Consider the following 19,632-nt stretch of genomic DNA (forward strand, 5'->3'; position numbering starts at 1 on the left):
AAATATTTGCTTATTATTGTTCCCCTTTTGCTGCTAGTTTCGTTAGGCACAAAAATAAATATATTAAGAATAAGTATATTTCACAGTTTAAGAGGTTAAGTATAATAATAATAATAATAATAATAATAATAACCACAGCATTATGTCAACTGTATTTATTTTTGCCTATTTCTGACAATCAACATGGCCATCATGATCAGTATTAGATAGAATATTGTACTCTTTAATAAATTGCTTTATAATCCTGGTGAATTTCTGCATGTTAATAGGATTAAAAACAGAAAACCATAACTTCTAGTGTTATATTAACTTGTAGTTTTAGAAACATAAGTAGTCTTACATATTTCCATTGAAAAGATGAAGAAAATGAATAAAAATAATGGTGCATCTGTCATTACCTGAAAATGAATTGCTTGAAAACTATGCAAACTAAAGCAAATGCATTTATTTACTGTGCATTAAAAACCCATGTGTTATCTGAGACTGCTGTGTGAAACCTATGACTTCATTCATGACTTAGAGATAGAGAATGGAAGACCAAGCCAGTCTCATTAATCCACCACGCTAGATGGTACCCTCAGTAATCGGAGAAGTAAATGGCCACACTGGGCTTCATAATATCCTGTTTCAAACAAAATGAAAGGAAACAACAAAATACATCAAATAGGCAAATCAAACAAATCTCATTTATGAATACATTTATGAACCTTGAGAGGCTGAGAAGATGACTCAGGCTTTAAGTATATGTCCTCCAAGCTCATGGAACTTGATCCACAGTCACCACATAAATGAGAGGTGTTTGTTTACCTGTAACCACAGAGGTGAAGAATCAGATTCAGGAAGATGCAAGGAGCTTGCCAGTCTAGCTGAATCTGTGAATTACAAGTGCAGTGACAGTTCGATTCTTAAAGAATATGCTGGAAAACAATGAGAGAGACAGCTCATGTGAATTCCTAGCCCAGACATGTAGACACACACACACACACACACACACACACACACACACACACAGTCACACACACTTTTGCACTAGGTGGTTAAGAGCTCACTAGCATGTCTGAGGTCCTGAGACTGATCCTCAGCAAGAGACAAAAGAAACAAGTTGCAGAGAGAGATCCTTTAAGCTTTTTCTTGAACATCGATGTGTCTATGAGAGCACACTGAAAGCCATGCTGTTGAAGAATGTAGTATAGCCATCATTTCAGCTTACTAATGTGTTTTATAATGATAGCTCTTCAAAACATATTCATAAATATAAACATATAAATGTGTACATGATGACATTATCTGTGATAAAATACTTTTGAAGTTTAATTTATGTATTCCTGATCAAATTAATACACTATAGTTATAATTTTACTTTTCTTTTCTGTAGCTTTTTTTGTGTATTAAAATAAACAGGCCTACACTATAGTTTATAGGGGTGTATGAATATATATACTATGTATTTGCACTTGCTTCAGTTTTCTGTATTTTAAGTCATGAAAGTATTTAAAATCATAAAATCAAGACAAGTTAGGGAACTAGAAAATTTATATTACTCACACAATCTTTGTAACTAAGAGCTAAATGCAACCACTTGAGGTAAAAACAAACAAACACCACCCGTGTTTGTTTCCTGGGTTTGTTTTACATGACCTTTATATTCACTTTCAAATTATTTTTCTAAAGAAACACTATTTTTGAGAGACATAAATGTCATTGTTAATGGAAAGTAGAATTTGAGTGTCTTTGTCAAGCTTCCTGACATGTCAGACTCCACTTATCACATGGAGGGGTGCTGCTTATTAGCTTACTCCTGTGGCTTGTTCATTCTGCTTTCCTATATAACCCTGACCCACCAGCCCAAGGATGACAGCACCCACAATGTGCTACCTTCCACCAATCAATCACTATTTAAAAAAGGAATCCTTAATGCTAAATTGTATGGACACATTTCTCAAGTGAATTTTCCTCTTTTCAGATAACTCTAGTTTGTATGTGCATTTGACACAAGATTAGCCAGCACAGTCACCAAATGTAGCAACAATAGATAGATGTTGATAGTGAGGGCTTGTGCATAATGAATAGGCTATACAGGATTCAAGATGAGGCCTTTCTTGCTCTATTATATTTTCAAATTACACACACACACTCACACACACACAAACTGTCTTCACAAATATAGATTTAGAATATTAACAATGTATACTTCATTTTTTGTCAAAATTGTCTTGGAGTTTAATTTTATTCAGATAAACCTTGTGAATAATTATAAAGAGTACATATTTTACCACTCAAATTCACTTTAATTAGTCTTTAGTCTTTTGGAAACATTTAGTACAGATTGTATACTAGACAATATTCTTTCACTTAAAATATTTAAAATATGATGATGACAAATGTACATTCAAGCTTGCTCTTATTTTCAAAACGTTATCAGTATAAAGACAGAAATATTTATTTATCTTCAAACAAACACAATAATAACATTTTCGTTCAAAAAGTGTTGCTGAAAGTCTGTAAACACAAAAAGTAGATGGCCATCTGCCTGCTACTAAGTAGAGAGAAACAGAGTAGCTGCCAGCAAATGAAGATATTTGGACAATGATTAAAATCTAATGTTGATGGTGGCAATGGTTGCCCAAGTTTATGAACAGGCTAAAAGCTGTTTTATTGAGCTGCACATTTTAAATAGGGAAATTACATGGGACATAAATTTTATGTTCATAACAAAACATATTTGCCAAAAAAGTGTTGTGACCTGAAATATGTATGTTTATAGACTTTCCCACAATATACACTGTACACTGAAAGGAAAAGGAAATTGTGTGTCCCTTATAGTCTCCATATGTTACCTTTAAAATAATATTATGAAAATGGATGGACAGACACCTTAACTCTTGAAGAAACATGTACAATTTAGCTTTCTTTCAAATAAATTAGACAGGGTTACTCCCTTTCTCCTTTGTTCTATTTGAGGATTTTGTGTTAAAGAGTTGAGTGGATTACGTCATTTCAGGACCCTGGACTGGGCTTTTGGGAGAAGGGTTAGGTACAAAGCTGCATGACTCATGTCATAGTTTATGACTGTAATTTACTGTTTTGTGCTCCAAATCTGGAACTATGACCACTTCCAGGGTCATGACTACAATGCCTTCTATCATAAGTTAGAAACCATGATTTCTGCAGCTGGTTAAGCTTTAGTTAGTATAATTATTTGGAAAGTATTTAAAGCTCAGCATTATCTTGGATTTCTCTTTCCTTGAAGTAAAAAAAAAAAAAAAAGAACTATTGGTTTGTATTGTGTATGTAGTGTTCCTTGCATTATGAAGAAAATTAATTTAGAAATGTAGATCTCACTGGCAGGAGGTAAAGAAGATCCCACAAGTGAATTTTGTTGTTGTTGTTTTTTTGGTTTTTTTGGTTTTTGGTTTTGTTTTTGTTGTAGATTCAAGTGGACATTACCCTGACAAAATTTTAAGAAGAAATGAGAAGTAATAGAACTAATGTAATTTTTCATAGAAAATATTAATATTGCTAAAAAAGTCACAAATTGTACGTGTGTGTGTGTGTGTGTGTGTGTGTGTGTGTGTGTGTGTAGGTTAAGATGTAAATTATTTTCCTTACTTCTAATAGTGTCTATAAAGGAAAATACTGCCTAGGTTTGCAGGATTGAATGGGAAACACGATCCTTGTATGGCTGGCAGTGAAACTCGGAGACAACCTTATTCATGAGCTATTTCTCTTCTGTCAAATGAGGATGATACAGTCGACCTCACAAGGTTAACGTGAACATTAAGTGAAATGATGTGTGAAAGGCCCTGTAAGTGCTTCTAGCCTGGTATTAGAAACGCTCTAAATGAGACCTATTATTAGAGGTCACATCAAAAAAGATAAGCATTGAAGACACTCTGCAAAGCCTTGCAGGTGGTATTTGAGAATATCGACATGGCCACATGAGATGAGAAGTGCATAAAACAAAAGTCAGAGTTGCAAACAGATCTCTCAGGGAGATCCGTGCCAAGGAAGAATAGCTAGTCAAACTGCATTTGTTCGAATTAGTCTCCCTCGGGTGTTGTCAGACTAAGAATCCATGAGACACTCAGTCCACTAGTCACCCTGGTCTAATCCTTCTTTTCAAAGTACACTATTGTTACAGTTGATGTTTACATCAGAACTTTTCAAGTGCTCGTGATTTCATTTCAAAGGCTACTCTGTGTGATGAATCTTCTGTGTGAAGAAGCCCTGTTACATTGCCGTCAGCACACTGTGACCACTGTGATTATTGTGAACAAATATTTAATTTCCCTACAATGGACTTAGAACAGGGCAAATCATAAGATTCCTGAAATCAAAGGGTGGTGAGATAGCCCAGCAACTAAAGGTACTTTGATATGAGTTCCAACCCTGGACCTACAGGATGGAAAATTGAAAGCAATAACCAAAATGATGCTGTGATGTCTATATGTGTACCATAGCATGCACATGTGTATACACACACAGGCACACACACTATAAATAAATAAATAAATAAATAAATAAATAAATAAATAAATAAATGATAGATAGATAGATAGATAGATAGATGATAGATAGATAGATACATACATGCATACATACATACATACATAAATGCATACATACATACATACATCTATAGATACATAGATACATAGATAGATACATAGATAGAAAGAATGTAGAATTTTTTAACATTTGGAAAGTAACATGAAGACATTAAAAAATAGCAAGACACAATGTTTAGATCTAACTGGCTTATAATTCACTGGGCTGGCCTTCAATTCTATACATCAAGTGAAGACCATATTGAAATCACACAGCCATATATGCTCTGCCTTTTGCCAAAATACCTATCATGCTGATTCCAATTTCTCTTTGTATTCTGTTTATTCCTACTGATTGATAGTATGTTGACAGGAGGAATTCTTATTTATGGTGTTGGCAAATACTTGACAAAAATATGTATTTTGTGAGTGATTATGTAAACCTGATATATTAATCATAATAAGACAGACTTACATTGTTTCTTCAGTTTTTATGAAAGGGCAATTCTGGATATATATATAAATATATATCTATATATATTTATATATCTATATATATTTATATATATATACACACATATATTTGTCACTGACTAATACAAATAAAGGAAGATTAGCGATGGGTTCCTTGTGTGATATCTCTTTACATTTTCTTACATTCCGGGGATGCTAAGCTCACTCTCACATCCTTCATTGGTAGACTGCTTAGCCCCTGCCAATGTAGCCTGGAAACATTCCTGTTTACATCATTCACAGCATACATGGAAAGTTACTATATTGGTGTTCTAGTGCATTTGATTGTCTTGTACTTAATAAAGACACACACACAGAGACATATACATGGCCCCCCCAAACACACACATACACGTGTTCACAATATCTAGTGCAATTTCTTTTGGTCATTTCATACTTGAGAGCACAGTGAATATTTTAGAATATTTTAAATATTGGAGTATAAATGTTTTTTTCCAGGTCTCAGGATGAATAAGGGTGCCATCACCCCTCCACGTTCCTCTCCAGCAAATACGTGCTCCCCAGAAGTGATCCACCTCAAGGATATCGTCTGCTACCTATCTCTTCTTGAAAGAGGAAGACCCGAGGATAAGCTTGAGTGTACGTTTTGGTAATTCTGTTTATTCACCAAGCTGGAGTTTGGAGGAGAGATTGTGTATTGATGTAATTATACCTGCCTAAATTGTTTGTTCATTGAAATTAACTTGCTTAAAACAAACAAACAAAAAACCCCAGCAAAAACAAAACTCAAAAACCATAAAGATCTTTTGTCAGAGTCAAACAATAAAAATGTTATTATTAAATTTAAATAAAATTGTATCCCAATTGTATACATATATTTTATTAAGAAATGTTGACGTTTGATTAGCGTAATGTGAAATTCTATGTTAATCTGTCTATCAAATGTCTCCTAAATGTTTTATCGTCAGCTCTTTTGAGTTAATAAGAACTAATGTGAAACTTTGAAATGTTTGACGGGGCATTTATTCCCCTTTCTGAGGAAGAGTTTCTTCAAGCAGAAAGTGAAAATAATCCCTCTCCCCTCTTGTGTGCATACATACACACACCCACACAGACCCATGCATCCTAATTCCCCCAACACACACAATTTACACTCTGCTCCATGGCAACTTCCCTTCGCCATCATGTTAACACTGTCTTTGACATAGTGCAATTCCTCAAAACCTGATATATAAGACTTGCTTCTGAATAGTATTACTAATCAAGCAATATCTTTGTTTCTTTTGCAGTACTACAGGTAGGAAATTTCTAAGCACCTTTTTAATGCTTTTTAATAAATTGTAGTGACTGAGCTCTCCCTGGTGGTAACATGTACACATTGCAATGAAAGAGCATAGTCTTCAAATGACTGTAACTGTAAACCCCATTATAATCACAGCAGGTGATATATATTCAGCAACTAAATTAATCAGATTATAGTAAAGATTTAAATGAATTAAAATTTTACTACCAAAATGATATTAAAGATAATAAAACCATACTTCTATATTGCTTAATAAAATTAAAATTACTCTAATGTATTAGAATTGTAATTACAAAATATTTTAGTTAAATTTAATTGTAACTCTTTGATAAAACTTCTCACAAGGGAAGAATTTACAATGATTATTTAGGAGTTACACCAGCTTAGGATATGAATAAACCATATGAATATTATTCTTTAAATATATATTTATTATTCATAAACATTGAGTATTTGCATTTCAGGATTTATTTTGTATTCCTAAGAACGTGTAGAGATCTCTCTCATTCCAAAGTAAACAGTGAATTTCTCTTGAAGTGACAGCCAAAGGGAAAGTTTGCTCAGGTGTTGCCATTGCTATGTTTCTGATGATGATGGCCCCCTGATTTTGTGGCCATCACTCTGACTGAACAGAAAATGATTCAGGAATTTTGTGTCTTTACTTTTTCTTTTGAAATGCTTGATATTTTCCTATATCAATTAATCAAATCTACCCATCAACCAATTCCTCAAGAATTTGTTGTTTTTAATCTGTTCTCATTTGTACATTTACAAATTTCCAACATTCTTTTGCATTTTCATTTTCTAGACTTATTCTTGGTAAGTTGTACATTAATAGTGTCTGATGAACTGCATAGGTACTTTCAAGAGGGTTATGCTGTATTAAACATAAGATGTATAGGAGAATTAAAAAGAAGAAATGGTGATTTAGAAGGAGCAGAAGTGGAGGCGATAAGGAAAATAAAATAGTTCCTAGTGAAAGAGAGAATTAAATTTGGACCTTCCTTTGATGTTAGTTAAACGAAATATACACACTTTGGTTTAGGTCAGACATTGCCAGGCCTGGACACATAGGTTACTCAGTGCCCCTCGATGTGCTACCTGATAATTGGCTGATTAAAATGAATGGGCATGAGTCGCTACTGCTTTTTGCCCCAGAGCCTCATTACGAGGAGGGATGGAGCACACAATTTCTTCACTATAGTGACTTCTCATCACCACCACCACCAATTTACCTGAATGGACTGCTTTCCCCAGCATTGCTATATCTGAGTCTTTTTTGTTGATAGACAGAGTGACTACCTTGTTTGCAACATCCACGAAAAGAAAACATAGTCTACGAAAATGATGATTCTGACAACTGTCTCTTTCCTATCCTTATCCAATTTCCCCTTCAGTCTTTTTTTATTTTTATTTTTTAAATTTTTTGTCGTTGTGTGTGTGTGTGTAAGACTTGGCTCAAATTCACCACGATTATAAAGAAACAAACCATTTCTTCACTGGATTTTCCTTAAACCAGGTTTTATTTCTTTGTGAACACCTGCATTATTCACCTAGAAAGTGCACATCTGTGCTGGGGTTGGAAGAGGATTCCTTTCTCTTTCCTGGCAGCTACCTTTTAGCTGGCCACGTGGGTCCCATCACCAGACACACAGGCACATGCCTCCTGTGCTACAGCCTGTCCTGTACATTCACTCTGCCTTTCTTTCCCAGTTCCCGACCTGGCCCACTGACATTTGATATCTATCTCAAATTATAAATACTATTTCTATTGCCTAGTAGGACATCTTATGTTGACCCTTACGCCTTGCATTAATGAGAAATCAACAGGAAAGCAACTGAGAAGTGCATACTTGTCATTTAGAACCACCATGTCGTCACTGTGTGCAATCTTTCTTCTTCTTTTTTTATTAGATATTTTCTTTATTTACATTTCAAATACTATCCAGAAAGTTTCCTGTAACCTCCCCCCCGCTCTGCTCCCCTACACAGCCACTCCCACTTCTTGGCCCTGGAGTTCCCCCATACTGGGATATATAAAGTTTGCAATACCAAGGGGCCTCTCTTCCCAATGATGGCCAACTAGGCCATCTTCTGCTACATAAGAGACACGAGCTCTGGGGGTACTGGTTAGTTCATATTGTTGTTCCTTCTATAGGGTTGCAGGCCCCTTCAGCTCCTTGGGTACTTTCTCTAGCTTCTCCATTGGGGGCCCTGTGTTCTATCCTATAGATGACTGTGAGCATCCACTTCTGTATTTGCCAGGCACTGGCATAGCCTCATAGGAGACAGCTATACAAGGGTGCTTTCAGCAAAATCTTGCTGGCATATGCAATAGTGTCTGCGTTTGGTGGCTGTGTGTAATCTTAACCTGAGAAATTCTAAAATGTATTACCAATAGGCCCTAAGAGCCATTCATCTGGTTAAATCTCTTACCGATTGTGAATAAAGGTGATTGAAGCCACCATCCTCCTTACTTCTCAAAGGTCCATGACTTCTTAGCTACTGCATGATCGTTGTCCACTTGACAATGTATCAAAAGTGTAAGCTGCTACTTATACTTTTCCTTGCTACTTTTCTTATGGGAGATTTGAAGAGAACGAGAATAGTTTCTATTAGATAAGATTAGATTAAAAAATTTCTAGGTACTCAATTTTTAACTCCTACCTTTAAACTTTAATATTAATTGTTAAAAGGCAGATAACTGAAATTTGAAGATTGAAGAATTCCCAAATTAAAAATCACTAAAATATATACTTTGTTCTGTCTAATAATTTCTAGACAAATTCAAAGGCTATATGATTTGTATTGTGATATATTCAGCAACAAACATAGATAGCCTTTTTCAAAAATTTTTGAAAGTGAAAAAGTATAGAGATTGTCTCATCTTACATAATGTGCCTCTATTCTGACCTTTTAGTTAAATTCAAGTGTGGGCACATAACTGTCTCTATGTAAGGTAAAATGACATGCTTGTAAAAATAGATAAAAAGTGGGCTAAGCTAGCTCAAATTTGCATCACAGGTCCTCACCTTTGAAACATCACATTGACAGAATAATCTGAATTTGGTCTTATTTTATTTTGGCACTGAAACATCTATAAATCTATATTGGTTTCAAAATTAAAACCTGATAGTTAATGACCTTCTTTATGTTAAGGCCTGTCTCTACTTTTAAATGTTAACAAAATTAATCTTACTAATATTTGAGGTTCAAATGTACTTTCACCAATATTGTTTGGAAAGATAGTTTTAAAAGAGAAAGTCTTCAATGGCTTATCAAGTAGACCAACTTGTATTTTCCATGGACCTAAAGCCTGCCCCACCCTTATTTGATTGATTTCTCTCTTTCTGTATCTAGTGAGTTTTCCAATTTTTGCCTGTATATTTTACTTGAGCACTTGTGATATTTTGCATTTTAATTGATAATCTCTTCTCTACCCCTTATGAAATGTGCTACATTCTCTGGAGACATTATTTTAATGTTGCACTTTGAAGGCAGAGTTAACTTCTTGTTTCAATTTACAATTATTTTCTCCTTTTGATACCCCCTTCTCTCGTTCCATATCTAGCATGTATTTTTGCATCTTGTTATTCCCATTTTATCGACTTTTTCTGAACTTTTCAATATTTGTACCCAGGAGGAATTATGCACCTGCTCCTATTTCTAGTTTGAAATTTTTCTTTTCATACTGGGCCTCCTTGAATTCAGCTGCCAGTGGTCCCACAAGTCCTACACATTTGAGTCGTTTGAGTTGGTTTTACAAGCACTTTCTCCAGTACAGACAGAGTTACTGTGACCCTACTTCTGAAATAGAGTTGGGTTTATTTGTTTCACCTTGTTCTTGGTATTGGACTTTTTTCTTGGTAGTCTGTGAATTCTTTTCACTTATAGAAGTATTTTGTAGTATTTCTGCTATAGCATCAAATCTTGAGATGGCTACTGTCTACTTGGAGGTTTTTTTTTTCTTTTACTTACACCATTTTCTTCTCATTTATTGAATATTTGGGAGATTAACCACATGGTTGTATATGTTGAAATTTTAGCGAACCATAAATTAATAGATACACGTTTTTAAGTTTTATATCTTTAATGTTTGATTTTCTATTGCAAAAGAATACGAAGCCATAGTTAACTTGGTAATATTTGAAAATGTACAGTGATACATGTAATCATGTCTTAGTTGGTAGAATTCTATAACCATTAAGTGCAAGAATAATGACAGTGATCTAGACTGTCTCAGTTGCCAACTTCTCTGCAAACATGCAGAACTCAGACATAAAACCCTCCAGGAAATTATACAAAGTCAACATTCACCCTCACTTCCACTCTTCTGTTTTTACAGCTGTGTCATTCTCCTGTGTTTACCTTAAAAAGACACCTGCGGCTTCTTCCCTGATCTCCTTGAGGGCTGTGAAAAAGGGAGACCACAGGCCTTGGACTTCTGCTTTTCTTAGCTCACTAAGAGAGTCTGTGTTCTGAAAATCCTCACTTGATTAGTCTAAAGATGAGGTGCCTAGAGCGGCCTGGCTGTAGATCCAACCCAAAACCAAAAATGGAAAAAAAAAAGAGAAAGAAAGTAAGAAAGAAAGAAAGAAAGAAAGAAAGAAAGAAAGAAAGAAAGAAAGAAAGAAAGAAAGAAAGAAAGGAAAAGGTCGTGCAAATACTGTATGTACTACATGTCTAGGAGCTGAGGTCCCCCAGTAGAAAGAGTCTTTTATTATAAACTCCTGTTTCCTCTCTCACATTGTTTGGGATTTGTTGTAATACAGGCTTGTGTTTATGTACAGCTTCTGGTATGCACCTGTGTGTCCCTTTTCACTTGACTGCCACAGCAAATGTGATCTGATAGCAACATGAACACTCTCATGTCTGGGATAAGAAAACAGTCCTGTGGAGTCTAAATTTTAACTGATTTATGAAATTCACTATTGGTTGTTTTTCCACCTCCACTCTGCCCTTTCATATCCAGATGATGAATATTTCAAATTCCCCATATTTAAATTCATGACTAAGAATCAAAAATTCAAATCGAAGCAAATAAGGCTATTTCATTTTCCCTAACTACAAATAAAACCTTGAAAACTGTGTATCTGAGATTCAGTACTTTTATTAATCAATTAATTTATTTTCAGTTTGGCTTCTTAAAAAATTTGTACTTTAAAGGCATTTAGCATTTGTGTAGATAGATTTCCTTCCCTTCAGCACAAACTGAATTAAAAGAAAGAAAAAAAAAAACTCTACCTTAAAGCATCATGACCTTTCTCATATTTAAACTCCTTTTTCTGCCTCTTTCATTCTAGTTATGTTTCGCCTTTATGACACCGATGGGAATGGCTTCCTGGACAGCTCGGTAATTCTTTCCTTCAAACATTCTCTGAAAATTGCAAAATAGTTTCCTTTGAAAGAAGCAAATATGAACTTATAGTTATCATCACAGAAGGCACTCCCCATAGAACTTAAATCCACTTACACAGCATTTTTGTCAGCTGAAGAGACAGGACTGTGAGCATTCAATTCAATGGTTTTGGAAAAAAAATATCTACAAAGAGGTTTTCCAACATGTGAAGAAAACCCAGTCCTAAAACACAGCCTAGAAAAGCAGAAAAACTGTCAGTAACATTTGCCTTTAAAAATATTGAGTAAGCATAAAGAGTCTAAAGAAGTTATGAAATTGATTTATTTTGTATTTCCTCCTCCTGAAGTATTCTTACTCATAATTTCAGTAAAGAAAGGTAAATGAACTTACAGCTTGATGTGAGAAATCTCTTTAATGACATCTCTAATTTTCCTATAGCTTAAAGGAGAGAAGATGATGAAAGGAAAATTGTATATCTGAATGATAACATGGAATGCATAATTAAACGTTTATTTCACTTATAATATGTGGGAATAAATGGTAGTTTTCAGAGAAATAGAAATGAGATACACAGTACACACATCAGTGTTGCATGCTGTACTCAACTAACTATTCTGTATTTGATGAAAATATATTTTGCATCTCCAGGGAAAGTAGAAGCAACAATATAAATATTAATGTCAGAGGTGATGCAGGTGTGTTTCTAAGTGTGTGAATACATCAAATTTCATATTTTTGTTGCTGTGGGGTGCTGAGGATTGAACTCAGGGAAATACTGTGTAACAAACACTCCTAATTTTTACAATATATTTAACAGTGAAGGAAATGCACATAAGCTGATAATGCAAGTTAGCAGAGGGTCTTTCAATTCATCTGACAGAACTTGCTGTAACTCAAATAGAACTAAGATTTTTTAAAATGTAATTGCATATATGTCCAGTAAAGCCATGTTTCAATACTACTGTAAGTGTGCCAAGTTCACTAGACAACTTGCAGGGCTTTGATCTTCCACTGTGTGTGTCACAGGGTCAAGTTCAAGTAGTCAAGCTTGGTGGCAGAAGCACTTAACCTGATAATCCACCTTGCCCATATAGACTTTAACAAGGACATTAGTTAAGTTAAGCATGTCTTTCTGTAGCACTGCATAGAGTAATTCTTGCGATTCTCCAGAGAGAACAAAAATGCTTAATCCCTAATCCAGGAAGCAAGCACCACCCTGAGTTGATGCTGTGATGCACAGACTTCTGAGATTCAAACCTCAGTGTTTGCTTGTTTTTCTCTATGTACTGACCTTAATTTAGGAATATTCACCCAGGGTGAATTTACTCATTTTCCCAGGACCATTCATTTCTTCAGTGATGCAAATTACATTCTAATATATCTAATGCAGATTTGTCTTGTGAAATGTTTCTTTTTCATTTTAAATTAAAATGATATGTCCTAACTAGATTTTTAAGCCATGGGTTGGCAGCTGATTTCAGAAAATTCCGTTAAGTGTTTTTGTTTTTGTTTTCCTCTCTCACTCTTAGATTCTGGCCATTTCTAAGGGAACATAGGTAATCAATTGTCGCAAACAGTTATAGTTGGATGCCCAATATCAAACCCTGATTTGAGAATAAATGAGTTTATTCATTATTAATTTTTATTTGTATTTTCTTTTATTTTTAAAATTAAATGCCAAAGTTTCATTTCCACTTGGATTTTTTTCTGACACTATCTACTAACATCTGTATATTTCATTCAATATGTTTCAAATTTTGTCTTTTAAAAAAGGGGGGCTGGAGTGATGGCTTAGCTGCTAATAGCACCTACTGCTCTTCCAGAGGTCCTGAGTTCAATTCCCAGAAACCACATGGTCACTCACAACCGTCTGTAGTGGGATCCCCTGATCCTGTCTTCTGGTGTGTCTGAAGATAGCAGTAGTGTACTCATATAAATTAAATAAATATTTAAAAATACAATAAAATAACTTACAGTGCTTCTTTAAAGATGGAACAGTTCTACTTTCAGAAGCAAAACAGAAAAAAAAAACGATCATTTACTTCAATGCTGTCTGTGTCTCACCCAATTTAGAATATTTATTGATGATTTCCAAAACTCTGGAGACACGAAACATGCATTTCTTATAATAACACATAGTATCTTTGCACATCTTTACACCAAATCATGAATTTGGTCAGGTTAGCATGCCCATTTTACTCATGAGGAGACCTTCTAAGAGGCTAAATGAGCTATCAAGGTTATGTGCCTATGACCGAGTCCAAGAACCAAGGGTTCTATTCCTTCTATTCAGAAGTTCTAACTTCTCCAAATTATTGAGCAAAGGTGAATGGATGAGAGGTTAGCAATCACCACTGAGTTGTTAGCAGGAATTGATGTTAACCAGTTAGTAGTAAGTTTACTTGTAATTTCTGTGGCAAGAGTTCGAACCTGACATATTTCTTAGTTATATTTCTTCTTGGAGGAGGGAGTGCAGCTCTTATTTGTTTCTCAAATGATCTCTTGCATCCTCATCACTCAACCCCTTCTTGCCATTTTACTGTCTTTATCCCATAAACTTTGACCACATGTGACAGCGAGCCCAGTAGAAAAATCTTTCATGTTATATAATTCCAAGCCTTATCTTTATGTAAAACAAATGCTAACTACAGTTTTAAAATATGAGTTTTACATTATAAATAAAAAATATAAAGAAATATTTATTTTCTGGAAAGAGATAAAGAAAACTAAGTTTTTATTTTTACACTTTAAAACATTAAGATGCATTTAATCAAGTCATGTGATTTGCTAGCACTTCTTCAACGAGTTGAGATTAGGAGGCTATGAAATTTTAAACTAAAATTTGAGTGTCTCAGCAAATAAACTCCACAAATGCTTAGCTTCTGAACCTTGACTTCTAAACACCATTCTAGTAAAGTACCCAGAGAAGTGGCTATACAGTCAATATAGGTTCTCAATGAATGGAAATAAAAACAAACCCCTCAGTTGCCTGTCTGGGCTTGATTCCATCCACCAGGATGTTTGGTGTCTTGAAAAGAAAAATCACATCCTGTAAAAATACACATATGCTTTCAAAAAGGCATGACTAGAATAAAGCTGTGCCTGGTATTGTGGTGCCCTCTCCTGGTAAAGGTTCTCAGCAAAGGGTATGACTGATTTTTTTTTTTTTTAAGTTAGGCTACATTTTTACATACATCAATTATAAGGATCTTTAATAGTAACATTTATTTATAGAAACTCTTTTCTATGCTGTTAAAAGATATCTCCACTAGTTTCTGTGTATGTTTATGCATTTAGAAAATAGGTCACTTAACCGTTTAATCTTTTGTACACTCTGAAAAACAATGTTCTAAAATTCTAGGCTAACAAATCCTTTTCTTTTCTCTCTCTCTGTCTCTCTGTCTCTCTGTCTCTGTCTCTGTCTCTCTCTCTCTCTCTCTCTCTCTCTCTCTCTCTCTCTCTCTCTCTCTCTCTCTCTCTCTTTCTCCTCTTTCTCTCTCTCTCCCCCTGTATGCCCTCTCATCCTCCATCTCCTTCCCAACTATTCCAGGAATTAGAAAATATTATTGGTCAGATGATGCACGTTGCAGAGTACCTCGAATGGGATGTTACCGAACTTAATCCGGTAGGCATGTGGATGAGGAAACTGTTGACTAATCTATGGACTGCCTCTTTTGTTTTGTTATTTGGGGGAGGGGAGATGAGGGGCTAAATATAATGATATGTTTTTAATTTTTGGTTCAATTATTATGGCTAACCAAAGGTCAAGTTGATTCTGAATGGGATGATAGGGTTCATGTGGTGTTTTGCCCTTGGCTTTCTTCCTAACGTTATATTTTGACTAGTGAGGGTACACACATGGGGGTAAGTGGATGCTGCTGATGGACACTGCTACATCCATCCCATGCTACTGAAGATGCTGGTGTGTTTGTATCCAGGGTGCACTGAGCTGCTCCTGTTCATGGGTCACTTAGTGCCTGTGACTCCTGGGAGCCCTACTTTATTTATTCTTTAGATGGGTGAATTAAGAGCCAAATATGTTGACATTTCATGCTCAAAGCTCTACAGCTAGTTACAAACTCAGACAGTAAATTTTAGCCAACGTGTTTCAAGAATCAGTGCTTTTTATAAATGTTTCTAAGAAAATAAAGATGCCTTATTATGTATGAATTTATACAAAATTGCAGCATGATTAAAATGTATTGAAACATTTCTCTTTAGGCAGTTTAACTTTATATATAAATAATATTTTGGGTAAAATTGATAGGAGACAGTTGTTTTATTTTTAAAGCCAATTAAGTTCATGAAGTGTCTATGAAGAAAGCAATTCCGTTTTATTTAAAGGTCTGCATGCCATATGAATTTGAGTTTATTTGTAAATTAGCACCCACATTTAGATAATGCCTACCAAGATTAAAAACAGGACTCTGAAGCAAGAGCCCAGTCTGCCTGCCTCTTCTGTCTCAAATGAAAGGCTGCTCAGGCCTGATCCTGTGTAAACAGTGACACAGTTCTTAACCCGATTAAGACTTCTTCCAGTTCTAATTCAATGGTATTTCAGTTTCGTATGTGTTGTTGTGGAAATTTGCCTGCTGTGATCACAAGTGACACCTGTCATTAGCAGTTTTGCTTAAGAAATTCTAGGAATTAGCAACTGTGTTTATAATTTATGGAAGAATTCATCTTAATATTCTACTGAAATCACCCAGTTTACTAGAAGCTCTGTTACTCCTTTTCATCAGAAAAAAATTAAAATCCTATTTTACAACCCTGTTCAACTTTCTGTCTGTGACAATTGTTCATCTGCCAGGGACATCTGCTCATTCTCACGGCACTCAGTGAAGGAGGCCTTGTCTCCTGCCAATCAGTTTTCATAGCAGAAGGAGATACCCCAAGTTCTCAGAAAATAATATGTGGTGCCCAGTGCGGCACTAACGTAAGACAGAGCTGTTCCAAAGGAAGCAGCAGTTCTTGTTTGATCAGTTGACTATGATGGTTATCTACTCGAGATTTCAAATAACAACCATGACATCATTTGTCCTGAGCAATCTTGATATGGGCTTCCCATCTGGACAGTCCAAATAGTGGAGAATTAGAAAACCAAGGTTACTATGGACATTGTGTTTGCTAACACAGCTCACCATGCCATTTAGCCTACAGCCTCGACAGCTCTTTTCCTTTTAACTAGAGATGCTTTTTAGTTATGCACAAATAGAGAAATGTGAAAACCTGAGGTTGATAGAAATGAATAGGAAGACCAATATGTCTTTGGAAAGATAGTTTTCTATTGAATACAAGCTCTAACAGAGGATTTACTAAGCATACAAATTAAAGTATGAAGCTCAGGATGGTGGTACTCACTTGCAGCCCCATCAATCTGATGCTAAATAAGTTTCATCCTTCAGCCAACCTGAGCTAATTACAGAGACCCTGCACTACAAATTCAGAACACAGGCATGGGGTTGTTTCACCATGCCTGTTCTTTCCTTGTTCTTTGCCTTGACATAATCTTACTATTAAATCTAGTCTGTCTTCAGAAACCAAGCAAGCTCAGTTTCTTACTTGTTCATTCTAAGTCACTGAAAAATCCCCAAGAGGCATAACGCATTAGTCAGGTCTTATTCTCTTTTATCAAATTCTAAATCATTAATTTCGAGAATAATGAAACAATGATGTTGAGGTGTATTCTCTGTTCATGAGATCCTTGTGTTGTTGTGAAGAAAAACAATCTGACAAAGACACCAAGTGGAGAGCTAGGGAAATACTGTGTACACTTCCAATTCAATACCACATGTATAGCATCTTTTCACATCTGTATTCTCATGCTGCTTGAATGTATTTTCTAAACTGATTTAAATACCCTTATTGTTTAAAGACAACATGTTCTTTCTACTTTACAGTTTCTATCATATTTACCTTCCTGATTTAACCAGACTAGAAGTTTGTTGGCCTTTCCAGCAAACAAAGATAGCATAGTTGAAACTTGTGTATAATTTATATTATATACATTCCTGTATCAGCCAGAGGTCTTTAACTTATAATACATTTCCTCATTATATCCTTACAACCATTTAAAGTAAGGATCCATATTATCACCACACTATAAAGAAACAACTTTAACACAATCACACATTGTTGAACATTGCTTGCAAGCCATCTTCAAAGAAGCCCTATTAAATATGATCAGGTTTGGACTCTGTTAAATTGTTATAGGCAATTAAAAGGAGCTTTATTCCCTTGCTCATTACTACATGACAAAGAATTATTTGAGCTCTTTGCCCTGATGTTAATTTTTCCAGACACTTTCTGGCATATATATGAACTTAAAAGGTGATCTTGAAGAAGTCGTTAGAAACTACTTTCCCCTTTAAATTTAAAGTACCTTTTAATTGTTTCTTTGCTGATTTCTCTTGGGTGCTATTTAAAAGTTGCACACCTATTTCTAAAAATTCATCAGCACAGAAAGCCAAGTTCTAGAGTACAGGATTAGTAGACTTACTAAAGGACAGGTTTCTCCACTCTCACTCAGTTTCTAGTCACAGTCTGGTATAACCAGCTAGAGAAAGTGTTTTGTTGAATTACAAGGATTTAAAAAATCAATTCCTTGACTACTTCCCCCATCTCCTTTTCCAGATCCTTCATGAAATGATGGAAGAAATTGACTATGACCGGGATGGCACTGTGTCTCTGGAGGAGTGGATTCAAGGAGGAATGACAACTATCCCACTTCTAGTCCTGCTGGGCTTGGAGAATGTAAGCTTTTGCAATGGGGAGGGAGAGTGACCGGGTCAGTAGAATGCTCTTTGGCAACATTTGATGATCAGTTGCCCAGATCATTTTCTATCATTGAGCCTGTAACAAGTTTCTCAACTTCTAGTAATCCCATGGCGCAATTGTGTGAAGCACAAATAGAAGTGAACTCTGCTGTGCATATGGAAACAGGACACACATGGAGTTAGGGATTAGGAGTGGCTGCAGCTTTAGGAATACATACATTGGATTAAGGAGATGAGCTTTCATCTAATATTCATCTTGATTTCCCTGTTCTTTCACTGTCTCTCATCTTGTTCTTCAAAAGACCAATGGGATTTCAGGCATGGTCAGATGGGAGAAAAATTGAAATGCACATGGAAATTATCATTCAAATAATGGAATGAAATATTAAATATAAATGGTGTCATTAAGCATTCTGTTCTTATGCATATTTGTTCATTTTGAGAGCTCAGAAATTAGCTTGATGGTAAAGCTTGTCTGGTAAGTACAGAGATCCAGGCCTTGCCTCCTGTATTGTCAAAAAGGCAAAAGTCACAGAAAGATTATAAAAAGAAAAAAGAACTCCTTCCATGGGTGTTTTGTTCCTTATTCTAAGAAAAGGCAAAGTGCCCACACTTTGGTCTTCGATCTTCTTGAGTTTCATGTGTTTCGCAAATTGTATCTTATATCTTGGGCATTCTAAGTTTCTGGGCTAATATCCACTTATCAGTGAGTACATATTGTGCGAGTTCTTTTGTGATTGGGTTACCTCACTCAGGATGATGCCCTTCCAGGTCCATCCATTTGCCTAGGAATTTCATAAATGTATTCTTTTTAATAGCTGAGGAGTACTCCATTGTGTAAATGTACCACATTTTCTGTATCCATTCCTCTGTTGAGGGGCATCTGGGTATTATAAATAAGGCTGCTATGAACATAGTGGAGCATGTGTCCTTCTTACCGGTTGGAACATCTTCTGGATCTATGCCAAAAAGAGGTATTGTGGGATCCTCTGGTAGTACTATGTCCAATTTTCTGAGGAACCGCCAGACTGATTTCCAGAGTGGTTGTACAAGCTTGCAATCCCACCAACAATGGAGGAGTGTTCCTCTTTCTCCACATCCTTGCCAGCATCTGCTGTCACCTGAATTTTTGATCTTAGCCATTCTGACTGGTGTGAGGTGGAATCTCAGGGT

General features: G+C 35.4%; 1 protein-coding gene across 5 annotated transcripts in view; it reads left to right on the forward strand.

The window, feature by feature from the left end:
* The window catches only part of Dgkb (diacylglycerol kinase beta), a 757,709-nt gene that overhangs the window by 237,130 nt on the left and 500,947 nt on the right, over positions 1-19,632 (forward strand). For all 5 annotated transcript variants that reach the window (XM_029484790.2, XM_021178684.3, XM_029484791.2 and 2 more), the window contains 4 exons: positions 5,520-5,660; positions 11,628-11,677; positions 15,234-15,308; positions 18,317-18,436. In XM_029484790.2, coding sequence (XP_029340650.1) covers positions 5,520-5,660; positions 11,628-11,677; positions 15,234-15,308; positions 18,317-18,436 — 386 coding nt within the window. The remainder of the gene's footprint in view (positions 1-5,519; positions 5,661-11,627; positions 11,678-15,233; positions 15,309-18,316; positions 18,437-19,632) is intronic.

Source organism: Mus caroli, unplaced genomic scaffold, assembly GCF_978045245.1.
Source record: "Mus caroli unplaced genomic scaffold, Mus_caroli_1 scaffold_14, whole genome shotgun sequence".
Taxonomy (NCBI): Eukaryota; Metazoa; Chordata; class Mammalia; order Rodentia; family Muridae; genus Mus; species Mus caroli.